This window comes from Dermatophagoides farinae, chromosome 2 (assembly GCF_024713945.1).
Source record: "Dermatophagoides farinae isolate YC_2012a chromosome 2, ASM2471394v1, whole genome shotgun sequence".
NCBI lineage: Eukaryota > Metazoa > Arthropoda > Arachnida > Sarcoptiformes > Pyroglyphidae > Dermatophagoides > Dermatophagoides farinae.
In genome coordinates this window covers 794663-810773 of record NC_134678.1, presented here as the reverse complement: position 1 = coordinate 810773, position 16111 = coordinate 794663, and the positions used below count along the sequence as shown (strand labels likewise).

At 29.9% G+C, this 16111-nt stretch overlaps 6 protein-coding genes across 8 annotated transcripts; 3 read left to right on the top strand and 3 right to left on the bottom strand.

Annotated features, from left to right (window-relative positions):
* Window positions 1-42: 42 nt before the first annotated feature.
* Arp3 (Actin-related protein 3) lies at window positions 43-2324 on the bottom strand. The gene is made up of 5 exons (XM_047063719.2): window positions 1767-2324; window positions 1513-1693; window positions 734-1459; window positions 375-666; window positions 43-314 (listed from the first exon to the last, which is right to left on the bottom strand). The coding sequence occupies exons 1-5, from the start codon at window positions 1808-1810 to the stop codon at window positions 250-252; spliced, it is 1308 nt and encodes a 435-aa protein (XP_046919675.1). The 5' UTR covers window positions 1811-2324; the 3' UTR covers window positions 43-249.
* Window positions 2325-2858: 534 nt separating this feature from the next.
* LysRS (Lysyl-tRNA synthetase) lies at window positions 2859-4789 on the top strand. The gene has a single exon (XM_047063655.2). It carries the CDS (start codon window positions 2859-2861, stop codon window positions 4698-4700), a length of 1842 nt encoding a protein of 613 aa, XP_046919611.2. The 3' UTR covers window positions 4701-4789.
* Window positions 4790-4791: 2 nt separating this feature from the next.
* Tim10 (translocase of inner membrane 10) lies at window positions 4792-5575 on the bottom strand. Of its 2 annotated transcripts, none has more exons than XM_047063298.2 (2): window positions 5419-5575; window positions 4792-5343 (listed from the first exon to the last, which is right to left on the bottom strand). In XM_047063298.2, the coding sequence occupies exon 2, from the start codon at window positions 5160-5162 to the stop codon at window positions 4863-4865; it is 300 nt and encodes a 99-aa protein (XP_046919254.2). In that variant the 5' UTR covers window positions 5163-5343; window positions 5419-5575; the 3' UTR covers window positions 4792-4862. The 2 variants fall into 2 exon arrangements, with proteins under 2 accessions (XP_046919254.2, XP_046919247.2); XM_047063291.2 differs by having other exon boundaries at window positions 5415-5571.
* A 4988-nt stretch (window positions 5576-10563) lies between these two features.
* Window positions 10564-12078, top strand: LOC124495514 (uncharacterized). The gene is made up of 2 exons (XM_047058910.2): window positions 10564-11111; window positions 11216-12078. The coding sequence occupies exons 1-2, from the start codon at window positions 10782-10784 to the stop codon at window positions 11660-11662; spliced, it is 777 nt and encodes a 258-aa protein (XP_046914866.2). The 5' UTR covers window positions 10564-10781; the 3' UTR covers window positions 11663-12078.
* A 96-nt stretch (window positions 12079-12174) lies between these two features.
* Window positions 12175-14561, top strand: LOC124499664 (uncharacterized). The gene is made up of 6 exons (XM_047063604.2): window positions 12175-12549; window positions 12620-12949; window positions 13025-13182; window positions 13247-13400; window positions 13515-13680; window positions 13771-14561. The coding sequence occupies exons 1-6, from the start codon at window positions 12175-12177 to the stop codon at window positions 13914-13916; spliced, it is 1329 nt and encodes a 442-aa protein (XP_046919560.2). The 3' UTR covers window positions 13917-14561.
* On the bottom strand, window positions 13896-15807 carry LOC124499665 (uncharacterized). 2 transcript variants are annotated; one of them, XM_047063605.2, is made up of 5 exons: window positions 15677-15807; window positions 15147-15603; window positions 14874-15059; window positions 14629-14790; window positions 13896-14560 (listed from the first exon to the last, which is right to left on the bottom strand). In XM_047063605.2, exons 2-5 carry the CDS (start codon window positions 15540-15542, stop codon window positions 13988-13990), a joined length of 1317 nt encoding a protein of 438 aa, XP_046919561.2. In that variant the 5' UTR covers window positions 15543-15603; window positions 15677-15807; the 3' UTR covers window positions 13896-13987. The 2 variants fall into 2 exon arrangements, with proteins under 2 accessions (XP_046919561.2, XP_075591897.1); XM_075735782.1 differs by having other exon boundaries at window positions 15147-15683.
* Between the last annotated feature and the right edge of the window lie 304 nt (window positions 15808-16111).

The window sequence follows — 16111 nt, the reverse complement described above, 5'->3', positions numbered from 1 at the left end:
CAAACAAAATGCAAATCAACAAACCGAACAAAAAAAAAATCATTTTGATGTAATGAAGATTTTATTAATAGGATACACTTTACAAATACAAAAGCTTAATGCTGGACAAAATGATTCCAAAATTTTCTCTCTCTCTCTCTCTTTGTTTAAATATATATTGATGGTGTGATTGGAACATCCGAATAGAACAGTGGTGGCCAAGCTCTTTGATAGTGAGCCATTTTTCAAAAATTTGAAATTAATAATCAATTAATTAATAGTAAAAATGGATCTTTCATAGAGCTGTATTTTTGCTTGCCACAGGCAATCCACGTCTGGAATAGAAGAAAAAGAAAAAATTTTTTTTGAAAACATTGATCATCATGTCATTGTACCGAAAACCGGATTATGGCGACATATGGATGGTCCATATTCTTCATATTGTGATTTTGTATGGCATACTGAATAGAATTCTTCTGTCGATGCAAGCATTGAACCACCAAACCAAACGGCATATCGTTGCATATTATGTGATACTACTTGTACTTCGATAGGTTTCGGATTTAAACGGCCTTGACTTAATTGATAACTTAATTTCATTCGTTGATTAACCAAACGATGAATATCACGTTGAAGACGGCGATCAAAATCTTTGAACATTGTTGAACCACCGGACAATACAATATTCTAAGAAAATTGCATTTGTAAATTTAAAATCTATTTGTATTTCAAAATATGTACATTATATATTTACCTTGTAAAGTGGTCGTCGTACATCTATTGGACAATTCTGAATACATGTATCGACAATATCCGATAATGAAGTAACAAAATCAGGATTGGCAATTTCTGGATTGAAAAATACTTCTGGACCAAGAAAACGTTCGAAACCAACATCAACTTCGAACGGTTGTTTCGTTATTGCAGTGATGCCCGTATATTTCTTGATCCATTTTGATTGATTTTTATCATATTTTTCAAACTCTTTGGCAATATCCGGACATACATAACAGAATCGTTCTTTGATTGCTTTTGCCGTTTCTAATGATTGTTCAGCTGGTATACCGAATTCTCGTTCTCTTAACAGATTCTGTATGAAATATGTAATGTTTCGTCCAGCAATTGGAATGTGTTTGATACAGCTTCCAATGATATAACCTTCGGCTACCGGAATACAATGTGTAACACCATCACCGGAATCGATAACTATTCCAGTTAATGTTCGTTCATATAATTGTCGATTAGTCCATGAAGCGGCCAATGCAAGTACAGCTTGTACAGCAATATACAATCCAGGCACATTGAATGTTTCAAACATAATTTCGGCAGTATATTCACGATTCTCTGGTGTATTCAATGGTGGTTCTGTCAATAAGAAATAATGATCTTCAGGTTCAGCACGTAGATATCTAAATATACATTGTTCCCAATAACGTTCCATTAGATCCCAATCTTCCACGATTCCATGACGAATTGGATACTAAAATTTGACCAATATAGAATCAGAATTTCCTTTCCATAACTATTTCAAACCTTTACTGAATATCCTGTTGCATCTAATGCTTCATCACCGATATAGAAATCTAAATCATCAACACCACGAGCCAGACGTCTGGATGCTTGATCACCAAGTTTTGATGTTTCTTTTATAGCTATAGCAGATGGTATAATGAAATTTGGTTCACGATTACCGGAATAACCCATTTTTGTATAACTAGATAAAATCACAAACATTTATTCGATTCGAATTATTCGAATTATTAAACATTATCAACACACAAACATACCCTGTTCCATTATCAATGACGATTGCAGGCATCGAATATGCCATTTTGATGTACAATTATCGGTTGATTGAGTCTCTAAAAAAAAGTGAACTTAAAAATTCTTTTTTTTTCTTCTTTCAATGTTCCAAGATTAGAAAAAAAACTAATATAATCAACACCAAATTAATGAATGATGTTTTCTAGGTGTGGTATTTACCATTAACAAACTACCACCAGTATTATAATCGTCACACCTCTAACAACAACAACAACAACAACAACAATAGCTGATGATGACAATGGCCAAAAAAAAAAATGTTGATTTAACTAAAATGTATATGAGAACAACACAAGCAAGTTATTGCAATAATAATAATAAAAAAAATGTATCAAAAGAGTGAGAGTTATACAAAGATTAATCAACATCCGTATGTGTTTTTTTTTTTTTTTTTTGGTGTAAGCCAGGATTTTACTTTGTTGTTGTTGGTGGTGGTAATGATGATGATGATATTTAAAATCGAAATATTGTGTCCAATTAACAACATGAATCAAACACACACACACACACATAACAAACACAAAGTGTCGTCGGCACTCATTTCGCGTCATCATAATTCATCACATTCATTCAGGCAGCTAAAAGCTTAGTCAGCAGCAGCAGCCAAAGAAAAAGAAATAGCAATATTGCATGTTATGCGCATGTCTTAATAATTATATTAAACGCCTTCTTTACACAATTTATATATATTAAAAAAATGCTAAATTTATACATTGATGATGATTTTTTTTCGGCTACTTTCAATGTATAAAAATAGTATAGAATTTTACCATCCACGCGTTCAATACAACCAAGATTTTGGTTATTTTTTTTTCATGCTCATCATTGTCTTCATCGTTCCACATGGTCGATTTACGAAGAAAAGTGAAGAAAAAATTTTCAAGAAATTATTCTTTTACAATCTGATGCTGGTCACTTTTATAAAACGTAATTGTCGAACATTTAGTTTGTTTAAATTTATCATCATTAATCAATCCGTAATCAATTCATCAATCAATAGATTTTGTTTGAAATCAGAATTAATTTATCAAAAATCGTATCAATTACCGGTTCGTATGATGAGTAGTAGTTCGAATCAACAGCAACCACCACTGCAAGCTGGTGGTGAAGAAAAATTGAGTAAAAATGAATTGAAACGAAGATTGAAACAACAAAAATTTGAAAAAATGAAAGAAGAAAAAGCTAAATCGAAACAAACTGAACCGGCATCACCACAACAACAACAACAAAGTCCTTCAGCTGATTCCGATAAAGCAGCAGCAAAAGCTAAAAGTGATGAAGAATTGGACCCGAATGAATATCATGAAAATCGATCTAAAGAAATTACTGAATGGCGTGAATCTGGTGAAAATCCATATCCACATAAATTTCATGTATCAATTTCATTGACTGATTATATTGAAAAATATTCATCATTGAAAAATGGAGAAATTCGTGATGATGTGAAAGTATCGGTGGCAGGAAGAATCTATTCAAAACGTGAATCTGGCGCTAAACTTATATTCTATGATCTTCGTGGTGAAGGGACAAAAATCCAGGTGATGGCCAATGCTCGTTATTATGTTGATGAAACGGAATTTCAAGAAATAAATGGTCGAATTCATCGTGGTGATATTGTCGGTGCACTTGGACATCCATGTAAAACGAAAAAAGGTGAACTTAGTATCATGCCACAAAAGCTGGCCCTGTTGACGCCATGTTTGCACATGTTGCCCAATCTACATTATGGTCTTAAAGATAAAGAAAAAAGATATCGTCAACGTTATCTTGATCTTATTGTCAATGAATCAACACGTAACAAATTCGTTACCCGAGCCTGTGTCATACGTTTTATTCGTGAATTTCTTGATCGTATGGGTTTTCTGGAAGTGGAAACACCGATGATGAATATGATTGCCGGCGGTGCTACAGCTAAACCATTTGTCACTCATCACAATGAATTGAATATGGATCTATTTATGCGTATTGCACCAGAATTGTATCTGAAAATGTTGGTCGTAGGTGGTTTGGATCGTGTTTATGAAATCGGCCGTCAATTTCGTAATGAAAGTATCGATTTGACACATAATCCAGAATTTACTACATGTGAATTTTATATTGCTTATGCTGATTACAATGATCTGATGGAAATGGTGGAAAAAATGTTATCTGGTCTAGTGTATCAATTGTTTGGTACTTATGAAATTTCATATCATCCAGATGGACCAGATTCGGATACCCCTCCGATAACTATAAGTTTTAAACCACCATTTCGAAAAGTACAAATGATGGAAGAATTGGAAAATCGATTGAATGTAACATTACCACCGGCCACTGAATTAGATACACCGGAGGCAAATAAATTATTGACCGATTTATGTAATAAACATGAAATTGAATGTCCACCACCGCGTACAAGCGCCAGATTATTAGATAAATTGGTTGGTCATTTTATTGAAGATCAAATTATTCATCCAACTTTCATTACTGAACATCCGATTGTTATGTCACCATTGTCGAAATATCATCGTACTAAACCGGGTCTGACTGAACGTTTTGAATTGTTTGTTCATCACAAAGAAATTGTTAATGGCTATACTGAATTGAATGATCCATTTGCACAGCGACAACGTTTCGAACAACAAGCTCGTGATAAAGCAGCTGGTGATGATGAAGCACAATTGATTGATGAAAATTTCTGTACAGCATTAGAATTTGGTTTGCCACCAACTGGTGGTGTTGGAATAGGTATCGATCGTTTAACAATGTATCTAACCAATACAAATAACATCAAAGAAGTGTTATTCTTTCCAGCTATGAAACCTGATGATAATCGTCAAGTAGCTAAAGAAGGGCCACCATCATCACCACCACCACCACCATCAACAACAACAACACTGTCAAATGAATCGAAATAAATGGAATCTGTGTGTGTGTGTTAGTATTTAATTTATGTGAATTATGAAATTTTTTTTCAAGTTTGAATGAATTAAAGTCAAAACAACAATCTAACGTGTTATATTTATTTATTATTATTCATTATTTAATCTAATTTCATAGTAAAATATGATATGCAACAATCATTTGGTTTGCTGTACTTGTTGTTCTAATTGTAATTTTTTTGCAGCTTCTTCATCCATCCGTGATAATGAATTCAATTTTTTTCCAATCTTATCATGTATATCTAGATATTTTGCTACACAACGATCAATACAAACAGATTCACCTTTACTAAGTTCAGAATCTTTATATTTACGTACAATACATTTCAAACGGCATGCACGTGTCATCCGATTATACATATCGGCAACCATTTCCACTTCTAATTCGTTGATAATCTGCATTTTAGATGGATCTAGATTGAATTGTGGTGTTGCCATGATTATTTGCTTATAAAGTATTGATTATTGTCGAATGACGATGATTATTTGATTCACTTATTTTTCTTGTTCAAGTTTACGACGAATTTCTTCACGAACTCTTATTGCTTCATCACGATCGATGAAATAATCACTTTTAACGTAAACAAAACTGGCGATACCAATGGAACCAAAAAATAACCTATTTTTAGCAATTGATTGATTAGGTAAATGAATGAATCAATTAAATTTGAATCAATAAAAAAAACTTACCAACCCAAAACAATTTTCTGATGCGTACCAAATGGCATTCGTACAGTAAAAAAAATGAAGAATTTCGTATGGAAAAAACTTTGAAATTTGATGGAAATCCCAAATTGGAACAATCGAAATCTACAAACAACAAGCACATGTGTAAATATTGAGTTCCATGTGTGTGTGTGTGGAACATAAGTGACATCTATCCGTCAACGGAGTGATGAGATTATTTTTAAAAAAATAGAGCCCGCCATTTTTCATTTCAAGGATTTTTTTCCTTTCTTTTTTTTCTAATTAATATGAACGTGAATTCGCTCAAACAAACTGAATGTTAATGAAAAGTGATTAAAGATCGATTGATTGAACGAACACACGCACACACACATGTGACAAATGTCATCATGTTATCATCAATAACCATCAGGATAATCATCATTTTGGTACAACCAACACACAAATATATACTGTGAACAAACGTAATTAATTTTATGAACGAATAGAAAAAAAGATGAAAATTTTCCAAATCATATGATTTTTGTTTGAAATTCAAAAATTGCGTTATTTGAGATAATTTTCATCATCATCATCAAAAAAAAAGAAAAAAAAACTCGATATAAATCTTCATCATTCTGACATTCATTTTGAAAATTATTCTGATCTGATTTTTCCAACAACATTCTAAAAATAAATTTCCCCCATCATCACCATCACCACCACCACCACAGGTTCATTGACAAAATTGTCAAATTCACCGAAAATTCATCATTTTCTTTGTTTGAATTTCAGAAAAAAACGAGTTTAAAAACATATCATGGGGTGAAATGAACTTTAATTTTTTTTTAATTCCAAAATTACGAAAAATTTTAAAAAGAAAATCATTTTTAATTACCATCATCATCATCACCATCGGGTTAATGATAATTTGGTGATTACGTGATTTTTTTTTCTGCTTCACATACACTTGTTGAACACATAGCAGAACAAATGATCTTTCATGGTCATCAAAAAAAAAAAATTATTTTTTTTTGCCTCTTTGAACTTTAACATCAACATGATTTGTATGTTTTTATTATTTTTATTTTTGGGAATTTCTCATGTGATTTTAATTCTTCAAAAAGACAACGACAACAACAACAACAACAACGACGACGACGACGATGATGATGATGATCTTGAAAAAAAATTATCTGTCTGCCAAACTAGCAAGCAAGCAACAAAAAAAAAAAAAACAGTGTTTGTGTGTACATGATGATACTGTATGTATGACGGCAATGATCGATAAATCGCAAAATTATCATCATTTTCAAATTTCTGGATTTTCTTTTCCACAATGGAATGCGCTTCTCTGTGATAATGATGATGATGATGATAATGAGATCATTTCGTTATTTCATTTGACATTGATACATTACATGACTGATTAGTGTGAAATTCCATTCAACGTTGAATATTATTACGAAGGGAAAAACAAAAAAAAAAACAACCCAATCATCACCCATTTTATTTGATCAAAAGAAAAAAAAATTCGAAAGGTTTAGTCATCGGTTTTTTTTATTGTTTTGTTTTTGTATATATTTGATTGATTATGCGTGTGTGTGTGTATGCGTATGCGTGTGGGCGTTAAATCTTTAGGCTTTTTGTACACAATTTAGACACAATTTGAATGAATGTTATGGCCAAATTTGGCCATAACATTCATGAAGATTGATTGATTGAAAATTTGTCAGAAATTCTATTTTGATTGATAAAAAAAAAAAAATATTCCTTGAATGAATGGAAGAATGTTGAATGAAATTATTCAATCACCTTAATCATTCATTTTCAAATCATTAAAAATTCATTCCATGTTTGGTCAAAAAGAAAAAAATGTTTGATGAATTTCCACAAGAAAAACAGAGAAAAAACAAATTTCCACTGTTCAGATTCAGCAAATTCGGGTTTACCAGTCAGTCAATGTCTACTAAAACAACAACAACAAAAAAAAACAAACGCCAACGCCACCACTATAGAGTTGATCGGCCACTTAGACTAAAAAATTGTTTTTTTAAAGTTTTTTCTTTGTTTGTTTGTTAAGTGGATGGGTTTTTTTCCGTGAGAATATAGAAAAGACAAAAAAAAACACTTAAAAATCTGCTACAGTCAACAACTGCTGTTGTTGTTGTTGTTGTTGTTGTCCATTTAAATGAATGACAAGCAGCAAAAAAAAAAATTAATCTGCATATATTTCAAAAAAAACGTGTTGAAAAACAAAATTGTAATCAATTTGTTTCAACACGTTTCAAACATTATTATTTTTTATGACCTTTGGGTGATAAAAAAAGATGGAGAGAGGAAGAAAAAACATGAAATTAATGCGTGCGTGTAATTTTTTTTTTCAATATTCAACAAATTAAAATGTTTGGATTTGGTGAACGAAAAAAAAAACAAATGGAAATGGAATTTTACCGTTCTTGTTTGTTTGTTTTTTTGTTGTCTGAAAATTCCATGATAAACGTGTGGATTGCGTGTGTAAAATGTACATTTGCTAGGCGATTAAGAAGATTTAGTTTGATTTTAGTTGTTGTTTTTTTGTTTTGTTTTGTTTTGTTTATTGTACACTCTGAAAAAAGGGGCACTGACTGAACTGTATGCGTGTGCGTGTAAAGATGAATTTTTTTTTTGTATTTGAAAAAAATCCTGCAGTAAGCATCATGATCACATGGTTGAAAAATGATTGGAATTTTTAAAAAATTAATGAAAAATGAAATAAAATTCATTTCGTTTTATTCGATTCAGAATCCACAAAAAAAAACAACAACAACAAAACAATGATGATGATGATGTTTTTTTTTCGATAAAAAAACAACATGTTTATCGACAATGTTGTCATTTTAGTTTTTTTTGTTTCGAGACATGATCAAAGACGTCTTTTTTCTTGTTCTTGGTTTTTCTAATGTTTTGGTTTTTTTCTCTCTCTTCTTCTTCTTGCCACTGTTGTCGAGGTTTGTTGTTTTTGATGTTTGCTTGATGTTTAGGACCCAAAAATAGCATATGATGATGATGATGATTTTCCTCATTATCTAATCAAATATCACTGATCTTGATTATAAAAACCCTAACAAATAAAACGTCATCACAAATGAATGAATGTTCACGACGATGAAGAGTTTTCTTGGGAAATTACTAGCAAAAACAGCAAAAAAAAATCCATCTATTTGATAACACGTGCAAGCATTCTCTCTGCATGGTACAATCAAATTTTTTTTTTGTTTGTCTGATCATATTCTTTTTCTTCATAGAAAATTTTTTTAGAATTCAGAATGAATGTTGGCTACATTTTGCAATACTTGAATTTTTTATTTCAATTTTTCGATACAATTCCATTCGGATCGATATCATTATTTTGTACAGATGATGAACGAGAAAAACCCATCATCATCATCATTAGGAATGAATAATTTGCGCACAAACATAACAACAATATATACGTCATTGATGTCATTTTCTTGAGAATAAAACACACACACACACACACATAGAGAGAGAGAGATACAGAAAGAGAAAGTCACCCATTGAATTGATGAATTGAAAGAAATCTACATTTCACCTCGTAAAATGCAATGATGCAGATATGATGATGATGATGTCAGTCATATACGAAATACGTGCAACTACAAACAATAACAACAACAACAAAAAGAATGTTTGCGTGATTTATTAATCTAGTTTTCATTTGAAAAAAATAAAAATAAAAAACGTTTATCACGTTTATCAATCTCAAAATTTTTTTTTTGTTTTAAATATTTGTTCAGTAAAAGTAAATGGGTGTGTGTGTGTGTGTGTGTGGAAATGAAACATTTACATATTCATAATGATGATGACGATGATGGTGATGCTGATAAAATGTACCGTCGGTCATGTACTAGTAATATAATTATTTCATCGATCGATGATAATTATACGTCGAAAACGTCATCATCATAAAATCGGAATGGCAAAGTTTCCGTTGTATGTAAAGAATTAAAGAATTTGGTCATCATCATCATCATTGAGAAAAAGAAAAATTTGTGAATTATCAACCAAAATAAATCCAAATAATAATCAATCATTGAATGAATTCCGTTGCTGTTCCAAAAAACCATCCATTTATCCTATCTATCCAATCATTTTTTTTTTATTTTTTATTATCGATTGATCAATCGATCAATCAATTATAATTTTTCTTTTATTTTCAATAATGATGATGATGATGATGATGATGATGATGGTGATGATGATAATGATTGATTTTATCAGATTTTTGAATCTCTCTCCCTCTCTCTTTATTATTTCTTCACACACACACACACACGCGCGCGAATTATTTCAATAATGATGATGATGATGATCGGTAGCTTGAAAAAAAAATTTTCGTTATCAATATATGAAACAATTTTATCGATATTTCAATATCAGGAATGTCTCAATATTCGTTTAACGTTCGTTTTTTTTGTCGTCGTCGTTGTTGTTGTTGTTGTTGTTTCTTTTTTTTTTTTGTATTTTTATCATCATCATCATCATCGTCAAATTAAATCAAATCATCATCATCAGCATGCAAAATATGCATGATGATGATGATGATGATGATGATGATGATGGAATTTACGTGACATTAGCATCTGTATGTATCAATGAAAATGGATGGAGAAAAACAAAATTTTTAGGTTTTTCCCTAACGCATATACACACACACACACACACATTATTAATACACATACACCTGGTAACTGGAATAGTTTTTTTTTACATCCAGGTATATGTGTGTGTGTGTGTGTGTGTGTGATACCAGTTTGCTGTATTTTCTTTATTGATCAAAAATTCCGGTGTTTGGGATTTTTCTGGAAACTAAAAAAAAAAAAAAAACATTCAATTCAATTAGAGGTCAGCGAATCGAGATATGATATGAATCGTCTTTTTCTTTTTTTATCATCACAAATTTTTTTTTTTCTTTTAACTGGTTATTCAAACAACAACGGGAAAAAAAATTTGGGGATAATTTGATTGTAAGCAATGAACATTATCACCCACCACCGCCGCCATCATACTATGATTATAGTAATCAAAAACTTTCCACCACCACCACACATAGACTTGAATTCAACAAGTATAACATGCAGCAAGTGGTCGTAGTCGTTGTGGTCGTCGTCGTCGTCGTCGTCGTCAATCGAATGATGATGACTTTTTTTCTGTATATAAATCCAATGATCAAATCATTGAATGACAATATCACATAAACAGTGAACAGAACAACAACTTGTTGAATGATAACATAAACAATTTTCTTTTTTTTCGACAAATATAAAATTCATTGATTGATTTTTCCATTGGCACGTCATCATCAATATATCAACAACAACAATAACAATGTTTACAATGAAAATTTCAATTTTTTTAATGGCCACAATGGTCCATCATCATGTGACCGTTTATGGATCGCCATTAAATAATGATGATAATAATAATGAATCGACAATTTTTAATCCATTCATAAACGATGACATTATTGAAGAATTGAATGTTGATGATAATCCATATTTATGGCAAATGGCAGCATTTGCATCAAGACAAATGTCCGATAAACGTATTAAATATAAATTAATGACATTAACAGCTGCTGAAAAAATTGATTCAATTTATCGTCTTCGTGTTACATTGAAACGAATCAATAATAATGATAATGTTGATGCTAAAAATGTATGTATATATTGAACTATATTGTCATAGCAATAATTTATTCATTAATTGATTGATTTTTTTTTTTTTTTTTGTTTTCATTTTTTTCCATCCATAAATCACAGAATGTTTTATATTGTACGGTTGAAGTGAATGCCATGAATGATGGTCAACAATTGGAAATGGAAAATTTTGGCTGTACAATTCCGGCAGTAATACGTATACGTGATCGTAATATGGAAAAATCATCGTCATCACCATCAACATTCGTATCCAATTCAGTGGATAAAAATGTTGATTTAAAAACAACAAATGAAGAAGAAAAACAAGAACAACAACAACAACAACAACAACCAAAACATCAACCATTGAATAATGTTATTTCGAATGAAAGAATTATCGATACAATCGATAAATTGAGAGAACAAAAATTACGACAAACATTTTCACCATTTCTTTATAGGCAACATATATTTGCTACTACTATGCCACAACAAACGATAAGCTATTATCAACCACGGCCAACATATAGCTATCAAGAGGTTCGTCCAAATTATCGTTTTTATTATTAAATTCACCACAATAAACAAAAAAATGGTGCGAATTGTTTACAAAATACTTATGCAACACACACACACACACACTTCACGATTTTTTAAATGTAAATAGATTATTACTAAAAAAAATCAAATCAAATGTTTGCTGATTCAACACTGAAACACAAAATTTTTTTTTTTTTTTTTTTTGAAAAATCCGATTAGCTTAAATATTTATTGATTGATTGATTATATTGATATTTGTGTGTTTTGTAAATCCCATTAATTTGTAGTGGTACAAAATGATGGTGAAAAAAAAAATGGATTACTCTCATCAATCATATACTCTTCTTACTTAATTTTTTTTTCTTCTTCACTATCGATAATATCGATTATTTTGGAATTTTTAAATCTTTTATGTAAATAAAAATTATTATTATTATCTTTGAAAAGTTTGCAAAAACATGTTCCATAATGTTGTTGTTGTTGTTGTTGTTGTTGGTGTGGCTGGATGAAAATTAAATTGTCCAAATGTTCATTTGCCAGCCATGAACCACGACGAACAACCAATGTTGTTTTTGGGCAAAATTTTTGATTTTATAAAATGGAAATTCAATTCGTTACAAAAAAACATCAATGATGTGAGAGAAAAACGACAATTATTGAAAAAAATGAATGATGAATTTGATAAAAAAATTATCGAAGCTCATTTGATTGGCATGACAGATGATGAATTGGCTACGATTTTCGATAAACATTTCCATCATCATCATCATCATCATTTAAATCATTCATTTAAATTTTTACAACGAAAATCATTCATCATATGGTTGTCATTCATTTTATTATTGATTTCATTTCTATTGACATCGAATACATGTAAACGTTATGGAATGCGATTTGGTCGAAAAATTTTATTTCAAGTAAATTAAATTCATTCATTGATTCATTGATTGAAATAAATTTGATTGACATAATTTTTTTTTTACATAGTTGGAAAATCATTGGAATTGGTTAGACGTATATTATGATCGTTGTTTATTATCAGCATCATCGAATATTCGAACATTATCAACAACAGCAGTGAAAAATTCGAATGAACGATGTGATTATTGTGAAAATGTCAATCAAATAATAAAAATCAATGGCAATTCATATGATCAACAACAACAACAACAACGACGACGTTTATTACATGATCAAATTACATCGTTTATTACGCAGAAATTGCCCTTCATTTATCATGACGAACATTTCGTTACAAATGAAATACGATCATGGCCAATACGAAAGAATTTCACAAGAATAATCGATTTTAAGAGGGTAAATTTTTTGTTTTTTTTTGTTTAGGAAATCTATATGACTAAATTCTACATTCTAAATTTTTCCAAATAACAGCTTTATAATGAAATAAATCATCATCATAATTATGGTATTTGTATGTTTCGATCAAATTTGGTGAATGTCAATGATCCATATGAATTTTTCAATGAAATTGATGATGATGATGATGATGGTCATTCATATATTCATCATATGCCTTGGTTTATACATTGGTAAAATTTTTTATTTCATAAATTCATGAATCCATATATTTACAAAATCTGTTGTATTTTACAGGCAAAATTGTGGACTAAAAGAAATGAAAAAAATTCGTCATTTATATAAACGGCTTTCAATACTGCCACCAATGATTGAAATGAGTAAACCAAATTGGCTACTATTATCATCATCATCATCATCAGAAACGATTAATCAACGGACATTTAAACCGGTAGTAGTTGTGTATGATAAATTCCTATGAAAAATCATCAAATGTACTATTTTTTCTGGTTTATCACTGTTTTTTTCCCATTTGATTTCCCCCCCCCCCAAAAAAAAATCATAGATAATACCATCACAACAGACAGATATTATGGTTATCATACAAATACAAGGTCATATTGAATTCGATTTACATACAGCCATCGATGATTGTCAATATATTTGCCAACAACAAAAAAATAATTCTACTTACAAACGGATTTATTATTATTTACCAGCAAATCATTTAGGTACAAACACAATATTTTTGTTGTTGTTGTTTTTTTTACATTTATTTCCCCTTTTACACTTTTGTTTTTTTTTTATTTCATTAATAATAGTTGTAATTGATCCTAAATATTGGCGATTTAGTTATCGTCCACCATCATCATCATCATCATCATCGATAAAGGAGGATATAAAAAATATGGATTACATCGATACTACAATGAATCTATCATTAATATTAACCGGTATTATTGTTTGATTTTATTGGTAATCAAATGTTGGTATATAGAAAATTCGTAGTAGTTAAAAATATTTATTATTTATTATTGATTAATAAGCATACAAAGTTTGATTATTTTGTTGCCATAGATCATTGTCTTGATAGTAGTGGTGATTGTTTATTATTCCATTACCATAATCCACTTGTTCATCGATTGAATAATTATTAAAATGAAAATTTTGTTCAACAATTTGACTGCGAAATGATGATGAATCATTATATTGTGATTGTAATGAATCAGAACAATAATGTTGGTGATCATCATTTGCCATAATCATCAATCCTTCGTTGTTAATAATACCATAATGATGATGATTTTGAGATCCATTTTGTTCTGGTTGCATCGGTTGCGTAACATATGATTCATAATTTTGAACATTTTGATTAGAATTCAATTCATTTGATTCATAATTAGTGAATATTGAATTCGGCCACGAATGTGCTAGATTTGAATTATCATAATTCATATTGGTAAATGATGATGATGGCGATGATGATGATGACATTGACCATGATTCGGAAAGATTTCGATTTGTAGCGTGTTTATTTTTTCGATGTTTTCGTAATGAACTTGGATCTGTATATGCTTTTGTACAGCCAGGAAATTTACATCGACATGGTTTCTAAAGCAAAAAGAGAAAAAAAAATCAATTCTTGAAAGAACAAAACAAACAAACAAATGACTGATTACCGGATCAAAATGTACCCGTCGATGTTTAGCTCTATCCGATGTATTGGTAAAAGTTTTCATACAGCCACCAATTTTACATATATATGGTTTCTCTCTGGTATGTGTACGATAATGATTTTTAAGATTTTCTTGTCGTGAAAAACTTTTTCCACATCCAGGATACTTGTAACGAAAATAGGGAGAGAGAAAAAACGAAAAAAAAATTACATTTTTCTTCACATAAAACTTTCATGTAAAGTATTTACTTGACATAATTTCGGTTTATAACACGAATGAATACGCATATGATTGATTAATTTATAACGTTGATCGAATGGTTTACGATCACGCATACAATTATACCATTGACAAATGAATTTTTTTCCAGAATTTTGTTGTTGATGAACATGATATTTTTGTGGTTCAACATGATCATAACCAATATGGTCATTCTATTCATTTTTTTTTTTTTTGCCAGACAAAAGAAATATCAAAATATTGTTTTATAGAAATTTTTCTTTCTGACAATAAATAATTACCAATTCTTTCAATGTGGTGAATGATTTTGAACAATTTAGCCAATAACAAAAAAATGATGATTCGAATTTGAATAAATTCTGTTGCTGTTGTTGTTGTTGTTGCTGTTGTGATGTAAACGGAAATGATTGCATTAAAAATGCATCATCAAAATGGTCATAATTGTTGTTGATAGTTGATGATGAACAACTTGATGATGATGTAAGACGATCATTATGATGATAGGAAACAGAACAGCTTGATGATGGTGATGACAATATCGTATTGTTTGGAATTGTTTCACCATATAAAAGATTTTGATATATCAATTCATTATCATCATTGTCTTCATCATTAACGATTAAATCGGATAAATCAATAATTTCGGACATTTTTTTTTTGGATTGGATATTCTTCATTCCATATACACCAAATGATGACAATAATGTAAATGATCATTTTGATTTGATCATCATTGATCTATATAACAGGATTTTTTTAAATTTGAAGTTTAAAAAAAGAAACATCATCATCTATTTTTTTTTTTACTTACCAATTGTCAATCAGAATTTAATCGATGCATATCGATTTAGATGATGCATTTGATTAGATATCCATGTTTTTCACTTTTGTTTTGGCACTTGTAAAATGCATTAAAAATATACATACTCCCCCGCCGTTGCAATTTTTTTTTTGTTTCCATAATAATGTAATTTATTTATCATCATTTGATCTGGGAATAAATGTTGTTGCAATTATCGATAAAAATTGAATTGAATTTAGATTTTGGAAAACAAAAGAAAAAAAACTTTTTTTTATCATCATTTGATCAAAAAAAAAAAAAAAAAAAAAGAAAAAATTTATTGAGATTCATCATCACGAGTTTATATCTGTCTGAATGGGTAGTTTAAAAACATCGATTAAATAAAAATCAATTAACAATCAATCATTTGTAATGATAATTTTAGAAAAAAAATCAATTTTTTTC

Bases quoted from the DNA above. Each gene is read 5' to 3' on its own strand.
- LysRS (XM_047063655.2), top strand. From the start codon at position 2,859: ATGATGAGTAGTAGTTCGAATCAACAGCAACCACCACTGCAAGCTGGT.
- Arp3 (XM_047063719.2), bottom strand. From the start codon at position 1,810: ATGGCATATTCGATGCCTGCAATCGTCATTGATAATGGAACAGG. The intron at 667-733 runs GTAAATATATAA...CAATTTTCTTAG, and splicing joins TACGACGACCACTTTACAAG to AATATTGTATTGTCCGGTGG. The intron at 315-374 runs GTACAATGACAT...CTTCTATTCCAG, and splicing joins TCGCCATAATCCGGTTTTCG to ACGTGGATTGCCTGTGGCAA.
- LOC124499664 (XM_047063604.2), top strand. From the start codon at position 12,175: ATGAACCACGACGAACAACCAATGTTGTTTTTGGGCAAAATTTTTGAT. The intron at 12,950-13,024 runs GTAAATTTTTTG...TCCAAATAACAG, and splicing joins GAATAATCGATTTTAAGAGG to CTTTATAATGAAATAAATCA. The intron at 13,183-13,246 runs GTAAAATTTTTT...TGTATTTTACAG, and splicing joins ATGCCTTGGTTTATACATTG to GCAAAATTGTGGACTAAAAG.
- Tim10 (XM_047063298.2), bottom strand. From the start codon at position 5,162: ATGGCAACACCACAATTCAATCTAGATCCATCTAAAATGCAGATTATC.
- LOC124499665 (XM_047063605.2), bottom strand. From the start codon at position 15,542: ATGAAGAATATCCAATCCAAAAAAAAAATGTCCGAAATTATTGATTTA. The intron at 14,791-14,873 runs GTAAATACTTTA...TTTCGTTACAAG, and splicing joins ATAAACCGAAATTATGTCAA to TATCCTGGATGTGGAAAAAG. The intron at 14,561-14,628 runs GTAATCAGTCAT...TTTTTGCTTTAG, and splicing joins GACGGGTACATTTTGATCCG to AAACCATGTCGATGTAAATT.
- LOC124495514 (XM_047058910.2), top strand. From the start codon at position 10,782: ATGTTTACAATGAAAATTTCAATTTTTTTAATGGCCACAATGGTCCAT. The intron at 11,112-11,215 runs GTATGTATATAT...CATAAATCACAG, and splicing joins ATAATGTTGATGCTAAAAAT to AATGTTTTATATTGTACGGT.